Below are 25809 nucleotides of genomic sequence, written 5' to 3' on the forward strand. Positions count from 1 at the left end.
AGCCTTACTATACATAGTCATTTTTTCAAGAAAAAAAGCCTTACTATACTATGTCGTTTTTTTTAAAAGAAAAATAGCCTTACTACACTATGTCGTTTTTTTAAGAAAAAAACCTTACTATACTATGTCGTTTTTTAAGAAAAAAGTCATTGGCAAAGACATTGGGTCAGAATCTGAATTGGGAACAGGTTCAAATCAGGAGACATCATAGGTCCAAAAATGCTGTATCTGAATCTTTGGTGGAAACAAGTTCAAATCAGGAGTGAGTTCCAATCCAGCATTTAGAGAGCTCATCTTCTTTTCCAATGGTGCTGAGGTAATGAAAAGGATATATCTGACTTCTGATTTTTTCCCTTCTAGCTGTTGCTGTGGTCCAGTGGCAAAGACATTGTGTCAGATCTGGAGGTGGGAACAAGTTCATATCAGCACTGAGAGTGCTCATCTTGTTTGCCAATGGAGTTGAGGTAATGAAGAGGACAAATATGACTTTTGATAATTTCTTCTTGTCTGAATCTTTAGTGGAAAAAAGTTCAAATCAGGAGTGAGTTCCAATCCAGCACTTAGACAGCTCATCTTCTTTTCCAATGGTGTTGAGGTAATGAAGAGGATAAATGTGACTTCTGATTTTTCCCTACTAGATCTTGCTGTGGTCCAGTGGCAAAGACATTGGGTCAAAATCTGAATTGGGATCAGGTTCATATCAGGAGTGAGTTCCAATCTAGCACTGAGAGCACTCATCTTTTCCAATGGTGTTGAGGTAATGAAGAGAATAAATCTGACTTCTGATTCTTCTTCTTCTTCTGGGTTGTTGCTTTGGACCAGTGGCAAAAACATTGGTCAAAACCTGGGGTGGAAACAGATTCAAATCAGGAGTGAGTTCAAAATCCACTACTTACATCTTATAATCATTTTCCAATGTTATTGAGGTAATGGAGAGGAGAAATATAACTTCCAATCATTTTATTTATTTATTTATATATATATATATATATATATATATATATATATATATATATATATATATATATATATATACATACCTGACGTCATCGACGTGCGACGGTGACCGTGTGTTGAGCTTATCCACGGCTTTTTTTCATTTGAGCCACGACGTATACCAACAACACGAGTTGCTCAATTGTCGACAAAGACCGTCTTTAGGTCACAGATGAAGCATAATTCATAGAAAAAAGAATGCAAAAGTCGATCGAAGAGGAAACCGAAAAAGGAAACAAGCGACCGAACTCTAACAAGGCTTATTTGTAAGTGGACTTTTTTGTGACAAATACATTCGCTCACTCGACGAAACACACGAAGGGACTTCTGTCCCGTCCATTATGAACTTTTAAAGGTTTGCACGAGAGCTAGAATTCGTATTTTGTCTATTGACGGTGTTGTCCATCCTAAAAAATAAGACGAACGACGGACGATTGATACGTACTGAGCTATTTTGACATGAAATCTTATTGCTTGCATTTTGAAACGCCGATTTCAACAGTAGGCGAATTTCATAAAGCAGAATGGCGGTCCGTGAGAACCGAACAAGCGTCACCTAACTTGATAGCCTGATGAAATGAGGCCAACTTTGATTGTTCATTAATTCTCTGAACCGCTTTGTCCTCAAGGGTCGCGGAGGGTGCCTGAGCCTATCCCAACTGACTTCGGGACACCCTGAACCGGTGGCGGAGGAGACGGACAACCATTCACCCTCACGCCTAGTGTGCAACCACCCTACAGCCTTTGAAATGTGGGAGGAAACAGGAGTACCTGGAGAAAACCCATGCAGGCCTGGGAAGAACTTCACACAGGTGGGCTGACCTGGATTCGAACCCTCCATGTATAGTAAGGCTTTTAAAAAAAACGACCAAAAAAAGACCATGTATAGTAAGGCTTTAAAAAAAAACGACATAGTATAGTAAGGCTTAAAAAAAGACATAGTATAGTAAGGCTTTTTTTTAATGACCATGTATAGTCAAGCTTTTTTTCTTAAAGTAGGACCATGTTTAGCATGTGTCAAAGTGGCGGCCTGGGGGCCAAATCTGGCCCGCCGCATCATTTTGTGTGGCCCGGGAAAGTAAATCATGAGCGCCAACTTTCTGTTTTAGGATCCAATTAAAATGAAGAGTATAGATGTATATTAAATTTCCTGAGTTTCCCTCTTTTAAATCAATACTTGTCATTTTTTAATCAATTTTTTCTGTATTTTTAGTTCAAAAATCATTTTGTAAAATCCAAAAATATATTTAAAAAAGCTAAAATAAACATTGTTTTAGATCTATAAAAACTGAATATTCAGGGCTTTTAATCCAGTTCTTTTAATCCATTTATAAAAAGTCTATCTAAGTTTATCTAAAATGGTCCGGCCCACATGAAATCGAGTTGACGTTAACACGGCCCGCGAACCAACCCGAGTCTGACACCCCTGATGTATAGTAAGGCTTTTTTTTTAAAACGACATAGTATATAGTAAGGCTTTTAAAAAATAATACGACCATGTATAGTAAGGCTTTTTTCTTTAAAAAAACGACATAGTATATATAGTAAGGCTTTTTCTTAAAAAACGACCATGTATAGTAAGGCATTTTTTTCTTAAAATACGACCATGTATCACGACATAGTATAGTAAGGCTTTTATTTTTTAAATGACCATGTATAGTAAGGCTTTTTTCTTAAAATACGACCATGTATAGTAAGGCTTTAAAAAAAAAAAACGACATAGTATAGTAACGCTTTTTTCTTAAAAAACGACCATATATAGCAAGGCTTTTTCGTAAAAAATGACATAGTATATATAGTAAGGCTTTTTTCTTTAAAAAAAACGACCATGTATAGTAAGGCTTTTTTCGTAAAAAACGACAGTCTATAAAGTAAGGCTTTTTTCTTAAAAACGACATAGTATAGTAAGGCTTTTTTTTCGTACAAAAATCAAAATAGTATCGTAAGGCCTATTTCTTTAAAAAATGACCATGTATAGTAAGGCTTTTTTTCTTTAAAAAATGACCATGTATATAGTAAGGCTTTTTTTCTTTAAAAAATGACCATGTATATAGTAAGGCATATTTTCTTTAAAAAATGACCATGTATAGTAAGGCATATTTTCTTTAAAAAATGACCATGTATAGTAAGGCTTTTTTCTTTAAAAATGACCATGTATAGTAAAGCGTTTTTCTTAAAAAAAAAAATACCGTGTATTGTAAGGCTTTTTTTTTTCTTAAAAAATGACCATGTATAGTAAGGCTATTTTCTTTAAAAATGACCATGTATAGTAAAGCGTATTTCTTAAAAAAAAATGACCATGTATAGTAAGGCTTTTATTTATAAAAAAATGACCATGTATAGTAAGGCTATTTTCTTTAAAAATACAAAAACATGCATTGTGTGGCATTTGAGCAATAATAGTCATATTTGACTTTATTGTATACTTAATGAATCTTGGCTTCTGGCTCATCCTCACAAGGCTCGTGTACGTACAAGATATTTGTTGAATGTAAGTTACAGCATGGAGGAAATGTTCCCCACAAGTTTACGCCTTGCTTTGTTTGTTGACAGACTCGTACCGGCGCACCCCGGATTGCGCCTTCATCCAGGAGTCTCCGGTGCCCCCCCGGATTGCGCCTTCATCCAGGAGTCTCCGGCGCCCCAGTCAGCGGAGGCTGACATGGTCATGCTTTTGGACGGCTCCCGCAGATGCAGGCGGACGACTTTGCCGGATGGCAAATCCTCACTGATCTGTAAGTCCGATTGTCGTCGTCGTCGTCAACATCATAACTTTGGTCACGTGACCTTTATGTCATTCATGGCATCCAGTCGGGAAGAGTTCGCTGACCGGCCGCAGGAGCAGTTGGGACAGATGCACGTCGCCACCGCCTTCGTCATGCCAGGTGAAAACCGTGTCGCCACTGTAAAGATATTGGCGTCGTAGGACAAAAAATTTATCATCTTGGGCAGTGTTGAGAAATAATTGTCTTTGTGTCATGAAAGATGCATTGGACAACGTGGAAGAGGAGCAGGAGGAGAAGAACGGAGTGCAGCCGACCGACCGACAAGTCAAGGCCTGCTTGCCTCACCCCGTGACAGCCGTGGGTTTGAGCTGTGTCCTCGTCATTCGGGAGACCCCTGCTTGACGGACATGGATGTGGACAAGGGCGACTGGCAGAACAACGTCACCATGCGGTTCTTCGACAGCCGGCGGTTGTGGTGGGAATGCCAATCGCCCCCCCCCCCCATCTCTTTATCGTTTGGATGTCTATCGCCAGCAACCAGTTGAAAATGATTGGGACTGCCGATTGCATTTTGGTGCCGGCGCGACGCAAACGTATTTCGGACCAATAAAAGGATTTGGGTGCTTGCTTGAAATACTAGCAAATAGCCAGTGTCTTTAGATTTTGTAGGCTAATTATTTTAACGAATTTTGGTGTAAAAAGGTTCTAAATGTAAAATTTAAAAATGTTTAAAGTTTTTTTTAGTAAAAGGTAATTATTCTCATGTCGCAGGTGTCTCTCCCCGCCGAAGGCGGGGAGAGGCACCAAGAGTACGTCTGCGGGACGTGAACCAGCCTCCACTCGGCGGTAGGCGCATGCTCTACTGTGCGTGGTAAAGGGCCCTCCCACCGTCCCACTAAACTTCGACCGGCTAAGTATTTTCGGTAAGAGGGCGCTTGAGAAATTTGGCTAAGTGTGCAAGCCGCCGCCCAATAAAGCTTTTTGGGTGGCTTTGAATTCCTAGCTAATATCCAGTGTCTTGAGTTTTTTTTAAACTCATTTTGATGTAATGATTCAATGTAAAATTTAATTTTTAAAGTATTTTTTAGTAAAAGGTAATTATTCTCATGTCGCAGGTGTCTCTCCCCGCCGAAGGCGGGGAGAGGCACCAAGAGTACGTCTGCGGGACGCGAACCAGCATCCATTCGGCGGTAGGCGCATACTCCACTGTTGCGCCAAGGGGCCCACCCACACACCCACTTAACTTGGACCGGCCAAGTCTTTTCGGTAGGAGGGCGCTCGACTCAATTGACTAAGTGTATAAGCCACCACCCTAAGAAGTATGGTCCTGCCCACTCGGTTTTTATTTGACCTGAAAAGTGACAAGTTGGAGGAGGCGGGGAATCCAACCGATTACCTTTTGTATGGTAAGTTTGTGCTCTACTATTGCGGCCAAGTCAGCCACTTGGTGAAATCGACTGTCCATCCCACAAGTCATCCATTTTTGCCTTTGTCACGAATCTGAAAAAATAAAAGTTGACAGCAAAGTATCTCTAGTTCTATTATTTGACTTTAATTTATAAGAAATATATTTTTTTCATTCTAAAAAGTTTTTTTTATGGCTATGCACACGCACTATGATCGCTGCAACAAGGCAAGACATCACATACCGAGCCAATACGAAGGTGACCGGTCGGGGCGGCGCTTCATCTGCAAGCTGGTCCCAGACCTACTCCATCCTGTCAGAGAGACCACAAGAAAATACCTTACAATACATGGTCATCTTTGAAAGAAAAAAGCCTTACTATGTCGTTTTTTTAAAGAAAAAAGCCTTACTATGTCGTTTTTTTAAAGAAAAAAGCCTTACTATACTATGTCGTTTTTTAAAGAAAAAAGCCTTACTATACTATGTTGTTTTTTTAAAGAAAAAAAAGCCTTACTATACAATGTCATTTTTTTATAAATAAAGCCTTGTTTATAAATAATGCCTTCATTTTTTAATGAAAAAAAGCCTTACTATACCATGTCTTATTTTAATTTTAAAAAAGCTGTACTATACTATGTCGTTTTTTAAAGAAAAAAGCCTTACTATACTATGTCGTTTTTTTAAAGAAAAAGGCCTTACTATATTATGTCGTTTTTAAGAAAAAAAGCCATACTATACAATGTCGTTTTTTAAAGAAAAAAAGCCTTACTATACCATGTCGTTTTTTTAAGAAAAAAAGCCTTACTATATTTACTATGTTTTTTTTAAAAGCCTTACTATACCATGTCGTTTTTTAAAAGAAAAAAGCCTTACTGTACTATGTCATTTTTTATGAAAAAAAAGCCTTACTATACTGTCATTTTTTACGAGAAAAAAAAACCTTACTATATATACTATGTCGTTTAAAAAAAGCCTTACTATACCATGTCGTTTTTTAAGAAATAAGCCTTGCTATACTATTTCGTTTTTTAATTTTAAAAAAGCCTTACAATACCATGTCGTTTTTTAAAAAGAAAAAAAGCCTTACTATACTATATGTCATTTTTTACGAAAAAAAGCCTTACTATACATACTATGTCGTTTTTTTTTTAAAGCCTTACTATACGATGTCATTTTTTTACGGAAAAAAAAGCCTTACTATATATACTATGTCGTTTTTGACGAAAAAAAGCCTTGCTATACATGGTCGTTTTTTATTTTTAAAAAGCCTTTCTATCCATGGTCGTTTTATTTATTTATTTTTTTCAAGCCTTACTATACATGGTCGTTTTTATTCACAAAAGCCTTTCTATACTATGTCGTTTTTTAAGAAAAAAAAGTTTACTATACTATGTCGTTTAAGAAAAAAAGCCTTACTATACATGGTCATTACCAAAAATAAATAAATACATCAAGTCGTCAGATATCACCAATATTACTGGAGAGAGTGTCTTTCCACAATTAGGATTTTCGTTTTATGACAAATGTTCTATAAAGGAATTTCAAATTGGAAAAGTCATCATTGAGCCGTCTTCTTTTCTGTCCTTGTGCGATCTTTGAAACGATTAAAAAACACTAAACGCAATTCGATTTGGAGATATTATGACTGCAAGTGGAACTATATCTTTATAGAAGCTTGCAATGTAGAAAACGGGAGCATTTCTTACCTTTTCGGCATGCGTCGAGTACACAAAAATCAGCCATCGTAAAAAACAACAACTTCTTGGTGGACTTCTGTTCATGTCCTTTAACAAACGTGTCTTGGTTGGAGCTGACCCAAATTAGGCCGTTTAGATCATGCGATTAAAAACCTGGAAAGACGTTTACAAACAAAACAAAGCATACAGGTTAATGAAAACCTTTTTTTCATTGTCTTTTCCGGTCCGTTTCACTTCCGGCTCACCAATGTGACGTCAATTCAGGGAACGCCCTCGACTTTTTTTTTATATACGTAATAGTAGTTTGAAATAAAAGCCTAGTCTTATGGGATGCAGCGCCTTTATATCAAATCAAAAGACTTTACTGTCATCATACACAGCTGTGTATAATGAACAAAGTCTTAATTTTAATGAAAAGATATACTGAACTACATAGTGTAGTGATCAGTCATACAACACTGGGATTTGAACCCCAACTGCCCACAGGGCAATTAGGTGAACAAACCTCTGCACCATGAAGTGGCCACCCTTTAGCTAGTGATTATTGGAAGGTCTTGACTACACATGGTTGTTTCTATTTAAGGGAAAAAAAACATTCCCAACTGAGATTTGAACCCCAACTGCCCACATGGCAGTCAGGTGAGTGAACCTCTAGGCCATGAAGTAGACACACTTTACTTTGTCATTATTGGAAATTCTTGACTACAAATATATAGAAATATCAAGGGAAAATGTTTCCCAACCGGGATTCGAACCACACCTGCCCGCCTGGCAGTCAGGGGAACGAACCTCTACACCATGAAGTGGCCACACTTTACCTGGTGATTATTGGAAGGTCTTGACTACACAATGTGGGCAGGTGTAGTTTGAATCCCAGGTAGGAATAATTTTTTCCCTTAAATAGAAACAACCATGTGTAGTCAATACTTTCCAATAAAGACAAAGTAAAGTGTGGTCACTTCATGGTGTAGAGCAGGGGTAGGGAACCTATGGCTTGGGAGCCATATGTGGCTCTTCACTAACCTGTGAAGTAAAATATGGAAATCACTGGTGAGAGAGCTGAGTCCTGTGCATAATATTATTGATACTGATTCATTAGCAACAGCATAACAGTGTTGTCAAAAGAATTCAGAGACTTTTTGTACTTTAAAAGTGGTGAAATGACAAGAAAAATCACACATTTTCATGTATTTTTACTTTTCAATTCTGAGAATGGTTCTCAAGAAATAACATTAGAAAATATGAATTGTTTAGGGCTCTCAGTCAAAAAGGTTCCCGACCCCTGGTGTAGAGGTTCACTCATCTGACTGCCATGTAGGCAGTTAGGGTTCAAATCCCAGGTAGGAATTATTTTTCACTTAAATAGAAACAACTGTGTGTAGTCAAGACTTTTCAATAATCACTAAGGAAAGTGTGGCCACTCCATAGTGTAGAGGTTTGCTCACCTGACTGCTGTGTGGGCAGGTGGGGTTTGAATCCCGGTGGCCGCTGACTGGAAAATTGTTTTGCTGAAAAAAAATGACTAAGTCTTTTTTTAATGAAAAAAAGATCATCCATAGACTGAACTACATAGTGTAGTGATCAGTCAAACGAGAGTGAGATTCGAACCCCAGCCTCCCACACAGCAGTCAGCTGAACAAACCTCTGCGCCACGGTGGCAACACTACGATGTCATTATTGGAAGGTCTTGACTACAAATATATAGAAACAACTAAGGGAAAATGTTTCCCAACTGGGATTCGAACCCCAGCCTCCCACACGGCAGTCAGCTGAACATACCTCTGCGCCACGGTGGCCACACTACTATGTCATTATTGGAAGGTCTTGACTACAAATATATAGAAACAACTAAGGGAAAATGTTTCCCAACTGGGATTCGAACCCCAGTCTCCCACATGGCAGTCAGGTGAGTGAACCTCTACACCACGAATTGGCCACACTGGCTCTCAGTGCTGGATTGGAACTCACTCCTGATTGAAACCTGTTCCCAATTCAGATTGTGACCCAATGTCTTTGCCACTGGACCACAGCAACAACTGAAAGCAAATGATTGGAACTTAAATTTCTCCTCTCCATTACCTCAATAACATTGGAAAATTATTTTAAAGATGTAAGTGGTGGATTTGAACTCACTCCTGATTTGAACTTGTTCCCACCTCAAGTTACTTACTATACTATGTCGTTTTTTAAAGAAAAAAAGCCTTACTATACCATGTCGTTTTTTAAGAATAAAAGCCTTATTATAGATGGTATTTTTTCAAAAATGTCTTACATTCGATGAGTGGTTAGTGCGTTGGTCCCACAGGTCTGAGATTCAGGGTTCCTTTGTCTGGACCTTTTGCACAAGAAAAATAGTTTGTGTTATGATTTATTTTATTTAACTTTATATGCATTTCGTTTGTAAATAATAAGCTGTCACATTAATCAAAAAGTTGAAGTATATTCTTGGATATTCTTCAGAAATCAAATATGTTTTCTTCATGTCAAGATTATTGTCAAATACTTTTTTGTGGGGAAAACAGAATTTTCAAGAACATGTTTGTAAAATAAAATAACAACATTGCTTTTGACATGCAATATTATTCAGGTTTCTTGAGTAGCAATGATTTGAAGTTAATGCTTCCTTCACGCAATGGAAGACAAAAAAAAGTCAAAAAGAAAACCAACTGAATTTTGGCCTAAACTAGCAACAAGAAAAGCCGACATACTTTCTGTTGCCGTTCTTTATTCATGTTGAGGGAAGTGTTTTTATTCATAGAAAGTTAGTGAAGATTTGAAAGCTCTTACAAAAATATTGACCCTCAGGATTCATGCCTGACTGGCGTATTAAATGATACAAAACAAAAGTACACTCCATGACTTTGCCCTTGAGTTTCTCTTCTGGCTACAGTTTGCTGTAAAAAGCTTTACCATACATTGTCTGTTTTGTTTTTTGTTTTTTTTTAAGAGAAAAAGCCTATTCATGGTCATTTTTTTATGAAAAAAAATTCTTACTACAATTGCTTTACCATTTTTCTGACGAAAATAGCTGAGTCTTTTTTTATGTAAAGTATAGTAATACACAACATGATACATTTTTTGTCTAATCTATTGTATGTAATACCTGGTCTTTTTTTAAAGAAAAAAAAACTTACTATACATGGTCTTGCTTTTTTGTACGAAAAAGTGTCTCACTACTTTTTCATGGGAAAAAAATCTGTGACCAAATATATTAACAATTTGGGCTTATAAAGACCAAAAAAAAGTCATTTTTTTACTGTTGATGTCCTATTGACAATGACACAAGTTCAACGAACTGTTTTAAAGCTTGACAATATTTATTTAATTTATGACCATTCAACGGACAAAAATGAGACAGAATAGTATTATATTACTTTTACCAAAAGCAGCATTCAATCATTTAATTTATGTGAAATTAATGATAGTAAGACTTGGGCATATCTGCCAAAGTTGAAAAATATCCACAAGAGCATGAAACATTCCAATTGAGGGGGGAAAGGGATTGAGTTATTTTCGCAATGTTGGAACAGCGTATGCTGTAAATTTTTATCTGTTACATAAGAGGCCAACCAAGCAGCGAGGTCATCGCTGGGGGTCCGCTGCCAACAACATATGATTCACGGATCGCTGTGTGCCCTTTATATATCCTGTTCCCCTCATCCGCGTGGCCGCGGCGGCGGGAAACCTCGGCGGCTCCTCCGCCATTGGCCCTTTTTCCGCAACGTCGCCGCTGTTTGGCGCCGAGCGGCAATGTCACCCCGCTTGCCTCCATCTTTGCCCGGGCGGTGAATAAAAGCCGAATATGGCACATGTCACAACAAGACACGTCCCTGAAGCGCTGGCTGTGCTGACGTCGCAAAGAATAGACATTGTCAGCATCTGCAAATGATGTTTTTTTTTAAGGCAGAAGATATTTTGGCAGAACAGTGAATTCTTGGGGAGCCTGTTTTCCACACAGTCTGTGGTCCAGGGTTAAAAAAATCTATAAACCACAGGGTTCAAACCTGGAATATTCATTCATCTTCCATCCCGCACATCCTCGAAAGGGTGGTGGGGGTTGCTGGAGTCTAAGCCAGCTGACTACGTCCTACACTAGTTGCCAGTCAGCTGTAAGGCATTTTGCGTCACTTTACTTCAGTAAAATTGTTAATTTATTTAAAATATATGACCTCGAACCTTTGGCTCTGCAGCACAAATATTTGCCGGCATGGTCAAATATGTGGTATATTTAGTATGTCCGAGATGAAATGAAGGCATTAACCTTTTTTCTATTTTAGCAGGCCAGGGGGCTATCGATATACCCCTTTGTGCTCCAAAGCCTTGAAAATGGTAACAGCTGCAGACACCAGCTGTTTGACAAGCCTCCACACTTGCCGCCTGAAAGTAGTGCTACTGTGCGTCCGGACATTCAAACTCGATCTTTGCAGTGGGGCTCACCGAGCCCCCCAAAATAAACTGAACAAAAGAAGCGGTCAAATAGCAGTATAGTGGCAGCGAGTGTGTCTCGCTAGACAGTAGTTGCAAAGAGGTACATCAATAATAGGAAAGTATACACATAGTAGTTAAAAGAATTCTAGAAGATGAATAGGATTGGGCTTTTGGGCACCAAAACATCTGACCAAGCCATTTTACATATATTTAGATGCATAATTTTTTTTTCTTAAAGCAAGAAATGATGAAATCCTATGAACGTATTTTTAAACATTCTTTTTCATGTCAGTTTTGTTATTTTTTTATTTTGTAATTTAAATATGTTTTCTTTACAAAAAAAACAAGCACATTTGCGATCATTTAAAATCATGGTGTAGATTTTGGAAAACCATTAAAGCATAATCATATGTATATAATGTATTAAAATATGTTAATCTAACTGTTCAAAATTTTTGCTGTCCATAAACAAATCAGCTGCGCTAAAAAGGATTAATCGAAAATGCTATAATTCATTATATTTGAGAAAATTTATCTTTGATTCAAAGATTATATTACAAAAAAAGACAACACTAAAATTTGGATTATACGTACGTACTTCTAACATATTTTTTGAAGTAGTTGTTATTTTTCGGTCTCACTCAGTAAAATGTTAAAGAATTAATATTTATTCGTATGAAAAACATTAAAGAAATCTGCCCACTGCTCTCTTTTTCAGATGTCTTAATGAAGGCAAACGATGAGCTTATTTTACATCAGGAGATAAAAACGTCCCACTTTTCACAATCCCAAGGAGTCTTCAGTGTTGAGTCAAGATCTAAAGAAGATGCTCATCTTCAACATGAGCACTGCCGCCACCCATAGATGGCCCAGATGGACTTGCATGTCCATGTCATGCCATTCATGGAGCACAGTTGTCAATGGAGCGACGGGGGTTACCAAAAACAGACAAAGAACAGCCCCCCTCGCAGGCTATAAAGTACGCTGAGCTGACACGACGACAGCCGCTAGTTTAACACTCTCCCCAAATCCTAAGGTGCCTGGTGCTGATTTGGTGAGTACGGGAACTGATGCAAATGTGGATTTATGCGGAGAAGATGGATTTGGGACTTGATTTCTACTATTGACTAACCATGTCATGATTTTAACTTCCATATTTTCTCTATCTCTGGAGGATTTGCTAAAAACATCTTGGAAATGCCAGATAAAACCCAGCGGGAATCGTAACTGATCAAATCCTAACCATCCACTTTCCAAATATTACAATAGGAACAACATGTGTGACGACGATGAGACCACCGCCCTCGTGTGCGACAACGGTTCCGGTCTAGTAAAGGCCGGGTTTGCAGGAGATGACGCTCCTCGCGCTGTTTTCCCCTCCATTGTTGGCCGCCCTCGTCACCAGGTAAAGGATAAAATGTTTACGTTGTGTCTACGAACCGGTTCGACTAATCTTCTCGAAATTAAAACATTTTAAAAATGGAATTGAACTGTCAGAAATCGGACTACGAAAATGTGAAACTGCAAAACTAGTTAGTTACAGAGAAACGGTCAAGAAAATTAAACTACTGACAAAGCATCGCATAATCTAATTGACAATTTTTGGGAAAATGTCTGACACACCCCAAAAATATCAAAGTCTACAGTAGTGTAGGAACTACTAAAAACCGAATCTAGGCCAAGCAATCGAAACAATTACCATTTGTTTCTCTATTTTATCTCCCATCTTATAACCAATGTTTTCCGTGTGCACGTTTCATAGGGCGTAATGGTGGGCATGGGCCAAAAAGACTCGTATGTAGGCGACGAAGCCCAGAGCAAGAGAGGTATCCTGACCCTCAAGTACCCCATCGAGCACGGCATCATCACCAACTGGGACGACATGGAGAAGATCTGGCACCACACCTTCTACAACGAATTGCGCGTAGCCCCAGAAGAGCACCCTACCCTGCTGACTGAAGCGCCACTCAACCCTAAAGCCAATCGTGAAAAGATGACCCAGATCATGTTCGAGACCTTTAACGTACCCGCCATGTACGTGGCCATCCAGGCCGTACTTTCTCTATACGCCTCCGGTCGTACGACTGGTACGTTGCCGACCGACATATCACCAAAAACAAATACGTTACTGTAATTAACTCAAACTTTTACATGTACTCTGCACTCTGAAGATGTATTTTGAAAATAGACATGGCTGAAACTGCATAGAAAGCTAAAAGGAGCGATAATTTTGTGGTCAGGTATCGTGCTGGACTCTGGCGACGGTGTGACGCACAACGTACCCATCTATGAGGGTTATGCTCTCCCCCACGCCATTATGCGCCTGGATTTGGCCGGCCGCGACCTCACAGATTACCTCATGAAAATTCTGACTGAGCGCGGCTACTCCTTTGTCACGACAGGTACGCCTCATTCAGATCCAAAAAAGTTGTTCTTTTTTTCCGCTCTACTGATGTCAATGTTCCGCCTTGCCAGCCGAGCGTGAGATTGTCCGCGACATCAAGGAGAAGCTATGCTACGTGGCGTTGGACTTTGAGAACGAGATGGCCACCGCCGCCTCTTCTTCGTCCCTGGAGAAGAGCTACGAGCTTCCCGACGGTCAGGTGATCACCATCGGCAACGAGCGCTTTCGTTGCCCAGAGACCCTTTTCCAGCCTTCCTTCATCGGTACGTAAATCGCCATTTATTCCAAATAGTGCCAAGTACAAAGTGGAATGCTATAATGTGAATTTTTGAATGTGAATGATTCAAAAGATGGCGCTGAATAATCATATTTCAGTGCCATTGATGCCAGAAAACCAGTCAAGTTGCAGGGTATAATAACTATGGAATTCTGAAACCTATTAAACACCACATCTCATTTTCCTACTCGACAACAACCAAATAGAAAACCAAACATCTCGACGCTTCTGTCACACAACTTCAGCCGACATCAAACATATACTTCAGCATTTCGGCATAAAAGCCAACCTCATCTTGAAGTGTTTCTCGCTGGCTGCGTTTTCCGACAGCCAACTGGAGGTTTATCCCCCCTGAGTCTTATTTAAAGCAGCCACGTATCGTTCACATTTGCCGCCGTCAGCTGTCGGGACGTGTCTGCCGCCGCGCCTCGTTAACGCCAGCTGACAGCAGTGGCGGTTCCTTTCTCCGCTTTGGGTCGTGGGGGCATAAACATGGCTAAGTTAACTCCCCGTGCGCCCGTTTTTGCACAGGTATGGAGTCGGCCGGCATCCACGAGACGACTTACAACAGCATCATGAAGTGTGACATTGACATCCGGAAGGACCTGTATGCCAACAACGTCCTGTCGGGCGGCACCACCATGTACCCCGGTATTGCTGACCGCATGCAGAAGGAAATTACCGCTTTGGCTCCTAGCACCATGAAGATCAAGGTAGCCACGACACGTGACATTGCAGTATCGAGTTGTATGAAAGTTAAGCATCGAGTTATGCAGTCCATTCCACAAATATAGCCAACAAGCTCTTTAAAAAAAACAATTCTCTTTTGCTATCATAATGCTATGTTTCGAAATGATCATAATCAATATTTCCTCCAGCAATGACTGATTGAATGATTTCAATGATGATTTTTTTTGTCAACTACTTTTTTAAGGAGACTTTTTTTCTTAACAAATCTATAAAAGAAAAACACTTGAAATAGGTCTCAAGTCTTCTGATCCAAAAATGTTAAATTTCTATCTTTCTTCCTAAATGTTTTATTTTATTTCATTGATTTATTAATAGAAATTGAGAATTCAGTCAGTAGGGGCTTACTCATATCTCTCATAGTAAATGAAATGATCATGAATTATTCCTTATTTCATCTTGATTATATAAAATCCCACTAAATTTTCTCCAAAGTAGTCTCTCACTTTCGGTCCCCATTTGCAGTCAAAACGAATGCAACGATTTAATTAACACCACTTTTCCTCAGATGAAAACACCCAATTTCCTACCCTGACACACTAAATTACATTGCTAAATGTGTCTTCTTCCTCAATCAAGGTCGACTTGCTTTGCTCCAAACAATAACAAATGAGAAAACACCCTTTTTTTAAATATAACTTCCAATGGATTCAATTATTATTACATTACATTGACAAAAATCTTTAGTTTTTTCAGATTTCTATACTGGCGTACATATAATCCCACGACCATCGCTCATACACCTTTTTGCTCTCATTTAGATCATCGCCCCTCCCGAGAGGAAGTACTCCGTGTGGATTGGAGGCTCCATCCTGGCCTCCCTGTCTACCTTCCAACAGATGTGGATCAGCAAGCAGGAGTACGATGAGGCCGGACCCTCCATCGTCCACAGAAAGTGCTTCTAAGATTTTCCACGCCTATTCATTAGCTCCAATGCAACATTTGTTTACAATTTATACATGTATAGCTTTATAAATAAACAAGAACCCAGGAGTCGCCACACCAGGGCTCTTTGTCTTCTTTACGGGTGGGTCAGGCAGACAAATGAGACCGGCTAATGCGAGGTGAGCTGCTCTTAAATTAAAACCGGATGGAAAAAAAAAAAGTGTCCTTTGTTCACGTGATGGACGAGTAAAGGTTATTAAAGATTTGAATTAGAAAAGATTAGCGAGCGGAGAGGATAAGCCACCTTGCCACGTTTCATTGAGGGAAAACAGGTGGTCATGTGACCTCTAATCTCTTTTGGAACATTGATGGACAAACCTCATTTTAGCCTCCTGAAATAAAAAATGACATTAATAATCAAATTCAGAGGTCTAATATCAGTACGTAGGCAAGTATTTCGTCACAGTCCCCTTCCATTGGGGCAACGACCATCCAGCACAGGGGAAGGAGGTCATTTAAAAGAACGAACTAAACAAATAATGTACTATTTTGCATCATCAAAGTGTCCTCATTGTTAAGCACAGCCGCTCCACAATGGAAATATTCATGTTTCAAATCTCGATTACCTTCTCTTCAGCTATCCACTTTCACAACCAGAGAGAAGCCTAATTTGAGATATCCTGATATAACAATGCATTGAAAAGAACACTTAAGTTTTCGCCATACAAGATAGGACGTTGTAATTGACACAGCAGAGCAAGATATCTCTTTCCACCGACTGAAAGTTGACAACTAAACATTTCATCTAATTGGATGATATGACAAAATGAAGCTCCTCTTTTTAAATTACAAAATGGAGTGGCAAGCATTGCCATTGAGAAAGTAGCAAGAAAGGATTCAAAGCCTCCCTTTATTTACAAGACGGTTTCCTGATTCACTCTTTGCAGGGCAGACATTTAATGTGTTACCTGCTATCGACGACAAAAGTGATGTCAGCATATAGTTTTTGATTGGTTTGTTTAGTTACCAAAAATATATAATTGTCCTAAAGTACAGTGTATAATTCATCAATCTGAGGGAGGCACTGAGTTAGGCAATATTTCGCCCAATTTTTGGTGGATTTTTAAATCGCAACTTGGTTTAAATTAACTGCCTACTTCACAACACCAAGCCGTAATTAAGATATACTTCTAAGTTATTGCAGTGGGGGGAGTCTCCTGCCCCGCTTTCCGGTTTTCCGGCTTTTGACGGAAGTAACACTTGACAGTCAGGTTGTTACACTAATTTAGTTCATCAGCAGATGGACAGACCGATAGACAGTTGATGGATGATTCTGATGAATAATTTTGTGATTCCGCAATGAAATATTAATCAGAACAGTGTACCTCTGGCACATAAATTCACAATTATAGAGGCCATTTCGACTTCTCGATGAACCTAATGTGCATGTTTTCGGAATGTGGGAGGAAGCCAGAGTATTGGTCGAAACGAAACCCACGCAAGGAGACTAAAAAACGAATCAATTGATCTTGTGACCGTGAGTTGGAATGGACTTGAGTAATTACGCTTTTAGACTAACTGTATTACAAAAGACTTAATCAAATATATGGGCCTCTAATTGCACGTACTTTATCGCGCATCACTCGCTTCCTACGTTCAAGTGATGTGATTGACTCCAAAGCAGAAGCGCCGTGCGCGTGCGTCCGGAGGAGGTGGAGGAGGAGGAGGAGGAGGAGGAGGAGCGGGGTGGGAGAAGCAGGAGGTGGGGGCCGTACTTAAAGGCGGATTAATGCTGGCAAAGCCATTCAACGCCAGCTCCCCTCCGCGCGGGCACCTGATGTGAGGATCGTGCACATACAGTGGGGAGGGCTTAGAAGTCAAAACCCCTACGCCCCCCGCCACTACCACATGACGGGGGACAGCGTGGCGGCGGTGCGGCGGTGGGAGCGCGCGGCACACGCAGCGGGACGCGCAAGCAGACAAAGAGACGCTCGGCGCGGCGGGACGCGCTCCGACGCCAGGCTTCCACTCTTTTTTGGGGGGGAGTAAGAGGGAGAAAAAAGCCAAGACTTCTCTTCGGAGGCCAAGGATCGCCGGAGCGCCACTACTACCACTTGTGCCCTCTTCTGCTCCTCCGGATGATCAGAAATGGGGGAATGGACTATACTAGAGAGGCTCCTGGAGGCTGCTGTCCAGCAGCACTCGACTATGATAGGAAGGTAAGGCGAGAAGAAGGACAAAAAAAGAGCCGCAGCAGCCTCCAGGATCGTCTTTAGCATGGTCCATCGTCCCCCAGCTTCTGTCTTGTGCACTCCCCTCCCACAGGAACCCGTGTGTACCCCCTCCTCGTTTTTGGTGTGTGTGTTGTGGTTTCCCCTGTAGTGTTGAATTTGGGTAAGACAGAAGAAAGGCGCTTCAGCACCGGACAGCTCCCGTGCGCAAAAGCCACTCGATTGGCGTCTTTGTGCTCCTTCCTGACGAGTTCACTTGTTTTCACTTCTTTTATTTTTTTTCTCCTTATTGAAAAAGGATCCTGCTGACGGTGGTGGTGATCTTCCGCATCCTGATCGTGGCCATCGTGGGGGAGACGGTGTACGATGACGAGCAGACCATGTTCGTGTGCAACACGCTGCAGCCGGGCTGCAACCAGGCGTGCTACGACAAGGCGTTCCCCATCTCGCACATCCGCTACTGGGTCTTCCAGATCATCATGGTGTGCACGCCCAGCCTGTGCTTCATCACCTACTCGGTGCACCAGTCGGCCAAGCAGAAGGAGCGGCGGTACTCCACCGTCTACCTGACCCTGGACAAGGAGCCGGACTCGCTTCTGAAACGCAGCGGGATCTTGGGAGGAGGCGGCGGCGGGGGCGACGACTCGGCCAAGAAGATCAAGAACACGGTGGTCAACGGTGTGGTGCTGCAGAACAGCGAGAACTCCACCAAGGACGCCGACCCCGATTGCCTGGAGGTGAAGGAGATGCCCAACTCGGCGGCCGCCAGAACTACAAAGTCCAAAATGAGGCGCCAGGAGGGCATCTCGCGCTTCTACATCATCCAGGTGGTGTTCCGCAACGCGCTGGAGATCGGCTTCCTGGTGGGCCAGTACTTCCTGTACGGCTTCAACGTGCCCTCGGTCTACGAGTGCGACCGCTACCCGTGCATTAAGGACGTGGAGTGCTACGTGTCGCGGCCCACAGAGAAGACCGTCTTCCTGGTCTTCATGTTCGCCGTCAGCGGCTTCTGCGTGGTGCTCAACCTGGCCGAGCTCAACCACCTGGGCTGGCGCAAGATCAAGACGGCCGTGCGCGGCGTGCAGGCCCGGAGGAAGTCCATTTACGAGATCCGAAACAAGGACCTGCCGCGCATGAGTGTGCCCAATTTCGGGCGCACGCAGTCCAGCGACTCGGCTTACGTCTAAAGAGGAGAGCCCCGCGCCCTCCCTCGACCCCGCATTCCCCTTCTTCGGACCCCCGGACCCCCAACCCCTCCTCCTCCTCCTCCTCTTCTGCGTTTGGAACTTTTGACTGTTACGCACGCCTCAATCAGTGTCATTACTTTTCGACAGTGGGCAAGTTTGATTTTTCCCTCTTTTTCAATGAATTTTGGGCTTGGATTACGCATACGCCGGCTTGCTTATTTGTGATTACGATTGCACTGATGCAACTTTTTCAGTTTGTACTCCACAAGAGCGACCACTAATACACACTGGACACTTATTAGGTACACCTTCCCTTTACAACGAACAATTTTACGAATACAATTTAACAGTATACTAGTGAGGTTGGCAGCAATCAAAATCTGTGGGAACCTATATGTACCTAATGTGACTGAAGAATGCACTAAAAGAAGGTAAAACAACTGAAAGCTTAATCCAAAAACGTGCTTTGTTTTTTTTTTAAGACAAAACCTCGACCGGTAGTTTAGTGGCATCATCAAAAGGACATCAATATATACATATACATATAGGTATGTAGAGAGAATATAAACATATTGGTATTTTTTTTGTTGCCTGTGTCACACCACTTGACCTTAAAAACATAATGCCGCTCCATTACTTTCTAATATCAACCGTCGCTGCAAACGCTAACGTCTGTGACTTTACCTTCACGTTTTGCTTTGTAGGACACACACCAAAGCGGGCATAGATTATTATTTTTCTTTTGCCTCATTTGTTAAGTGTAAGAAATATTGTTTCCTCAATTTTTTTTGTTGCTTCTTTTCTCTATTCTTTGTGTAAACAAGTGCCATACATGTATATAGACATGATATAAATGTATACATCTAAAAATATATATAAATATATATATAAATAAAATATTCATTATCAAGAGAAGCGTATTCCCCCTGCTTGGATGCTAAATGATGGCCATTTTTTTTAATGCTATTGTTCTGATTTCAGTGAATTGAAAATGCATACAAGCAGCTGTATTCATTTCATGGGTGGGAAATGAAGTCCTTTTTTTAAAGCCCCCCATGAATAAAAAAAGAACTCCAAGTAAGAAAAATAGCACAAATTGAGTTGGCTTTTTTTGTAAATTCAAAAATACTAACTGCTCTGGTGCTACGGTTTTGCTTTGTTTTTTCTTAAAGAATGCTTTGAAAATGTAACCAAAAACATCGGAATAAGGAATGACGAGCAAATAAAAAGTGGGATTCATGTACACAACAAGTCCGTGAGGCAAAGTGTTTTTTTCGTGCGAGTGTGAATGCGTTTGATTGGGGGGATTTGGGGGGGGTTGAGCGTCCTTGGTGCAGTGGCTGTAGCCACGCCCGCTCCACTGCGGGACACACCTTTCACACGGGAGGTGCCGCATCACTGAGATGCAAGTCATTAATATATGCAGCGGACAAAACTGCATCAGACACAACTGCATGAGATTCAGCCTTGAATGTCTACCATTTATGGGATTAGCGACTATTTTTGGCAATTAAAAAAAGGTAACCTCATAAATAACTAGCCTTCAAATACATAAAATATTACATTTTATATTATAATATTACATTTTATGTGATGTAGGCCAGAATACTCACACTTGGTATACAAGTGTGGCCTACAAAAAAAAACCAATGTGTTGTTCACCTATGATGACGCAAGGTCTCAATAATTATTTTTTATACCCTTAATGAAATGTTAATAAAACCAATTTGACTTCATATTCCCTCCTAAAGTAATTTCAATATATTGTGATACTAACAATTTCAATTATATTCTAAATTTGCAACAGATGCCTACTTACAGGGGTGAGCATTTCCCCAAATATTGTCTTTAAGTAAATTAAAAAGGTTGTGTACCTAATCAAGTGACTAGTAAGTGTGAGTTCCCCCCTTTTGCATTTCATCCTAATGCGGAATTCTATCCACCCTGGTCAACATTCAGTACAGGGATAACAAGGGGCCCAATTTTTTGTCTGTTCAACTTCACCTTTCTTCTCTCATTTGCGATGAGAATGATGAGGAGAAAGGTGTGTTCCTGAAGGTCAGGAATGAACCAGGAGAGGAAAAAACGAGGAAAGCTGCCCCTCCTTTGGAATAAAGAAAAAAAAACATACTTGCAGTAGCTCATTGCACGTGACGTGTGGAGGCCGAGTCCTCTCGCCGGCGTGACTCTGCAAAGCCGGGTGAAATGGACAAAGGAGTGGCGGTGGTGCATTCATTTTGAATTCCGCCAGCATGATCTCCTTCAACTTGAAGCAAAGTAACACTACAAGAAAAAAAAAAAAGAAAAAATTTGACTTTGATGTCCCACTCTCTTGTTCTCACAATTCACAGCGAGACAAAATAAGAGGAGGAATTAGCCTTCATCACACTGACAAATCGCCGCAAGCGGAGATGGTTTTTAACGGCTTTTTATCCAGCCAGAGCGAACTTCCACTCGCCTCTCAAACATTGGGAAAACCGGCAGAAATAATTGGGCTGTGGCACAATGCAATTACACACACTGCACTAAAATGCAGGAATCGGGAGAGCTGGCACGATTTACCTGAATGTCTCACTCTCTTAAGAGTACTTAGAGGTAGTGAAAGAGATGCTATTAAGTGCAATAACCACATTCATGTATTTTTGTACCTCAATTTTGAAAAAATACAGAAATTCATTTTACTGATGTGCAACAGTTGAGGAAAACCCTCAATAAAAGCCAGGATTTCCAGGAAGTGGCAACATCCCATGGGGACAGTCATTTTGTAACTACAAGGAACAATTTTAGCCAATCACAGATTGGCTGAGCATTCTGATACCCTCATTGATAGCCATTGTCATAACGGACTTGACAAGAAGGGTGCACTTATTAGCAATGCCATCCGGTTTTTGAACCAGAGAAAATGGATGGATGGCTGTACTATTTCCTCCACTATCAAATATATATAGATTTTTTAAGTACAATTGGCTTACTTAAATTGAGAAAAAGTCTTGAGCAAATCGGTCATTTATACTAGATGTTAAATTTCCCTTTAAAACATCTTTTTGCACATGTATCGTAATTTATATGCATAAAGAAATATATATATATATATATATATATATATATATATATATATATATATATATATATATATATATATATATATATATATATATATATATATATATATATATATATATATAATATCCTTTCATTTTCCAGAAAGCATGACATCAAAAGAGTGGACTTCTATTGTTGTGAATTTTGCAGGTAAAACTAGTGCAATGAGCAAGCTGCCATGACAACTGCATCAGAATGCATTAAAGTACCAGCAGTGATTTTAGGAGACGTATAATTCCACTGGATCCCACCTTATAATGTGTAATTCAGTCCCCTTGATTAAAGATTAAACATGTCGTATAGCACCCCTCGGCTTCCGGAACACGTGCACGCAGAGATAGAAATGCTCTTAATCCCGAATGTTCACAGGGAAGGCATCCGTGTCCATTGCGGGGCTCGTATATGCAATTTTACACAGACAAAAGAGGGGATTTGGATGCATACATGCATGTTGTGGGCGTGTCACTGATGTGAATCTGAACATGGCTTACTAGGCTATACAATCGAATCTACCTCAATGTAAATGTACGGTTTCATGAATAGATTCGCTCTAAAATGTCAATCGAATGGAAGGTTGGAATTTCTGCTGATGGAAGCATTCTAGTAAGTATAAATATACTGAAACAACTTTATTTTATTCATGGCCAGACTGAAAGACTGACTAAGATTTTTTTTGGACATTTTCATTCTAGATTTCTAATAAATCTGGTAATATTGTTCACTATTAATATGTTGAAGAAATGATATTTTTGTAGTTTTTTAAACACGGAAAAGATCTCCAATTGCTTTGTAAGGGGGGGCTTGTCAGAAATACAAATAAAAAATAATGAGGACTTTCACCTGTGAATGAATCCTATCGTGCTTTCTTCCATCTCTCTTTTCAGGAAAAAAGAATAATCCTGATGTCTCTTTCAACTTGAAAAGACGATGTCTGGCTGGTATAAGAAGTGCTTTGCATAGGCCGTTTTTGCCTCCTGTGAAAGCAGAACACCACCAAAATGTTAATGCACTCGAGTAAATACGATGACATTCACATGGTAACTGCATATATGGGCAAATACATGATGGATTCATGACACAATTCCACTTGTGATTCATTTTATGTTACAAATCTGCGACTATTCTCATCCCATGAAGAGCTACGATTCTGATTGAGTCCTCACTGTCCAATCACATTGATAGTGTTAGTGCATATATAGTCTATTAATTCATTTTCCACACTGCTTATCCTTGTCAGGGGGATCCAGATCCTTATCCCAGCTGACTACAGGCCAAACGCGAACTGCACCCTCAACTGATCGCCAGTCAGTTGCAGGGCACACATAGAAACACACAACCATTTGCACTCACATGACATCTATGATGAAAATATTGAAAAAATAAAAATTGCATCCATTTTAATTATCAAACAATAAATCCAGACAGTAATCGCCTACGGTGTCAAGGACAAAAGGGCTATTTGTAGTTTGGGACAAAAGAGACCAGATTTGGCATTCCGATTTGGTTCTTGTTTTGTGCACATGAACAGCAGGCTTCGGCTTTGCCAGGCCGGATATTGCGGGTGCAGACAGATTGTTCTACCTGACAGAAGATTAATTTCTCATCCATTTTTTTTTTAAATGTGACCCCACTCCTAGGGATTATGAACATTAGCGGATTATACAGTGGACAGATTTGCCAAACTCACAGGTTCGCTGTGAGATCATCGGCACCTGGTCGAGGACACAATGAGCCCAAACTCCAAATTTATGGGAAGCGCTGTAAGGTGAATGATGATGTTGCAGTTCCATTCACAGTCATAAATGTCTTCATTTTAAGTTCACTGCCAGTCGATTCCAGTTAAACCTTTATTGGGAGGTGGCTATCTATGTTGCACCTCCTGGTACGTGCAACCTGCCTCCTCCCAGATTTGACTTGTGACAAGCAAACCCAGGCGTTATCACGCCTGCAAAGGCAGCAATTGTCAGTTCTCGTATCGACTCTCATTAGATTGCTCACATTGCGATGCAGCACCACGACCTCAATAACTAAACAAAAACAATTTCCTTCCAGTAAGAACACTCATTACCCCGGAGAGGTGACAGTTCATTCTGACACCTACTCTGTGCAGCCACACGGCTCCCCCCCGCCCGCCCCTCCGCGCTGCCTAATAGCCTTGTACAGCACACGGCTCCATTGTTCCTGATTAATGTTTCGGTTCTGCGCCATTACGCGCCCAATAAAAGTCAACGGCTGGCAGGTCTTAATCAGACGCGAGGAACATTGGCGGGCCAATTGGACTTGATGCCGACGAGACAGGTATTGATATTCATTTTCAGCCGGTGACACGAAAATTCTGAATCATACAGAGGAAAAATATGAATCAACAGTGCGGTGCAGTGCAGGCTCAGAGAGAATTCCCATCTTGTGAGCAATGTGTCAGCGGGGAATTAAAAAAAGAAAAATAAGAAAAACAGGAAATGGAGAGAAATATCACCATATTGACGATGAACTCATTTTTTTTTTCAAGCAAATCCCAAGGGAATTGTAAGATTACACAATGTGGGTAAGATTTATTGTCTGTGCTTCATCGTATAATCAATCCCCTGCGCTTTACCTTTGGACTCTGTTTGAACCAGATATATTTTCCAGAGGCTGCTACTGGTACCACACTTTTTTTTTGTCTGTGGCTTCTAACCGCACGTATTTCTCGTTATCTTTTTTCATCATGGCAGTCTGTTGCTCTTCTCACCTTTTCTTCTGACTAACATCTGATCCTCTTACTGAGATGTAGGAGCCTCACTTAATAGGGGAGCTCAAAAGGGTTTTATTGATGGCCTGATATATTATTAAGGGGACAAGCTTTGAGGCAAAAGGGATGCGCTTTGGAGGCTTTTGTCACTTTGTGTGTCACTACACACACTTTGGTTTTCAATTCGGTTTAAGGTTTCATTCGGATGGATGTAAGGCTAACCTCGCTTGTGTAGTTTTCGTAAGCATCCTATTCCCTGTGGCGCGCAAAATGACACTGGAACAGCAAGCAAAATAGATTATTTTCTTCCAGACTGCAGTTTAAGGGGAGATTAAGTAGATATACGTGAGGCAATTGACATAAATAACAAAAAATATATTATTTTACTGAACTTAGTCTAAAGTCAAAATCAGGTGGGTATATAAGCTATCCATAAAATAACTGTGCTGATTTAAATGTAAAATGTTAATGCTATGTTGAAATCCTGAGATCTGTATAAATATGCAATTTTAGCTTAAAAACCATTAGGCAGAGATAAAAATGACTTGCCTGTGATATTGTTTTTACAACCTACAGCGATGGCTGTCATAAAGAAGGTTTATGCTAGTGTTGTTTTATGAAATAATCTTCAGTTTTAACAACAAAAGGGATATACATGGTTGTCATCAAACAGCAGCAATTGGAACACAGTGACAAAACCACACAAATCAACAAAAACAAGACAATAAAATGTGCCTTTCCCCTTGGTTCCATTTTTGGACCATTGTTCTGCATTCAAACAGTAAGGAACACAAATATATTTGTATAGCAGTTGACATGGAATTGTAAATTATGAAAGACTTGAGGTAATTTTATCCCATTTATCCGCTCAATAAGATTGTGGAATATTTTTTTTTGCTGGGAAAGCCAAAAGACTTGGTTTTACTCAAATAGAGATGAGGGGCAAGGAAGTCTATTTTCAAAACCTTGAAATTGTGTAGAGACTGCAATACA

The 25809-nt window shown here is 40.4% G+C and overlaps 4 protein-coding genes across 11 annotated transcripts in view; 3 read left to right on the forward strand and 1 right to left on the reverse strand.

The window, feature by feature from the left end:
- The first annotated feature begins 429 nt into the window (after positions 1–429).
- On the forward strand, positions 430–4274 carry LOC144089495 (uncharacterized). 6 transcript variants are annotated; one of them, XM_077620399.1, is made up of 5 exons: positions 430–706; positions 823–872; positions 1626–1808; positions 3550–3881; positions 3982–4274. In XM_077620399.1, exons 4-5 carry the CDS (start codon positions 3659–3661, stop codon positions 4122–4124), a joined length of 366 nt encoding a protein of 121 aa, XP_077476525.1. In that variant the 5' UTR covers positions 430–706; positions 823–872; positions 1626–1808; positions 3550–3658; the 3' UTR covers positions 4125–4274. The 6 variants fall into 6 exon arrangements, with proteins under 6 accessions (XP_077476525.1, XP_077476526.1, XP_077476527.1 ...); XM_077620401.1 differs by lacking the exons at positions 430–706; positions 823–872 and adding an exon at positions 1060–1262 and having other exon boundaries at positions 3550–3731; positions 3808–3881; XM_077620400.1 differs by lacking the exon at positions 430–706 and having other exon boundaries at positions 793–872.
- Positions 3280–25809, reverse strand: part of stxbp6 (syntaxin binding protein 6 (amisyn)) — a 91707-nt gene continuing 69177 nt past the window's right edge. For 2 of the 3 annotated variants that reach the window (XM_077620390.1, XM_077620392.1), the window contains exons 9-15: positions 22926–23059; positions 21115–21266; positions 9097–9159; positions 6834–6977; positions 5372–5440; positions 5119–5222; positions 3280–3899 (exon numbers count right to left, since the gene is read on the reverse strand). The gene's annotated coding sequence lies outside the window, so the exon portion shown is untranslated. Of the gene's footprint in view, positions 3900–4687; positions 5223–5371; positions 5441–6833; positions 6978–9096; positions 9160–21114; positions 21267–22925; positions 23060–25809 lie in introns of those variants that run through there. The other variant, XM_077620391.1, reaches the window with a different exon arrangement.
- On the forward strand, positions 12527–15680 carry LOC144089600 (actin, alpha cardiac muscle 1). Its single transcript, XM_077620608.1, has 6 exons — positions 12527–12657; positions 13015–13339; positions 13493–13654; positions 13728–13919; positions 14465–14646; positions 15442–15680. Exons 1-6 carry the CDS (start codon positions 12529–12531, stop codon positions 15583–15585), a joined length of 1134 nt encoding a protein of 377 aa, XP_077476734.1. The 5' UTR covers positions 12527–12528; the 3' UTR covers positions 15586–15680.
- LOC144089493 (gap junction delta-2 protein) lies at positions 17362–20235 on the forward strand. The gene is made up of 2 exons (XM_077620389.1): positions 17362–17784; positions 18095–20235. Exons 1-2 carry the CDS (start codon positions 17714–17716, stop codon positions 18981–18983), a joined length of 960 nt encoding a protein of 319 aa, XP_077476515.1. The 5' UTR covers positions 17362–17713; the 3' UTR covers positions 18984–20235.

Source organism: Stigmatopora argus, chromosome 15 (genome assembly GCF_051989625.1).
Source record: "Stigmatopora argus isolate UIUO_Sarg chromosome 15, RoL_Sarg_1.0, whole genome shotgun sequence".
Lineage (NCBI taxonomy): Eukaryota > Metazoa > Chordata > Actinopteri > Syngnathiformes > Syngnathidae > Stigmatopora > Stigmatopora argus.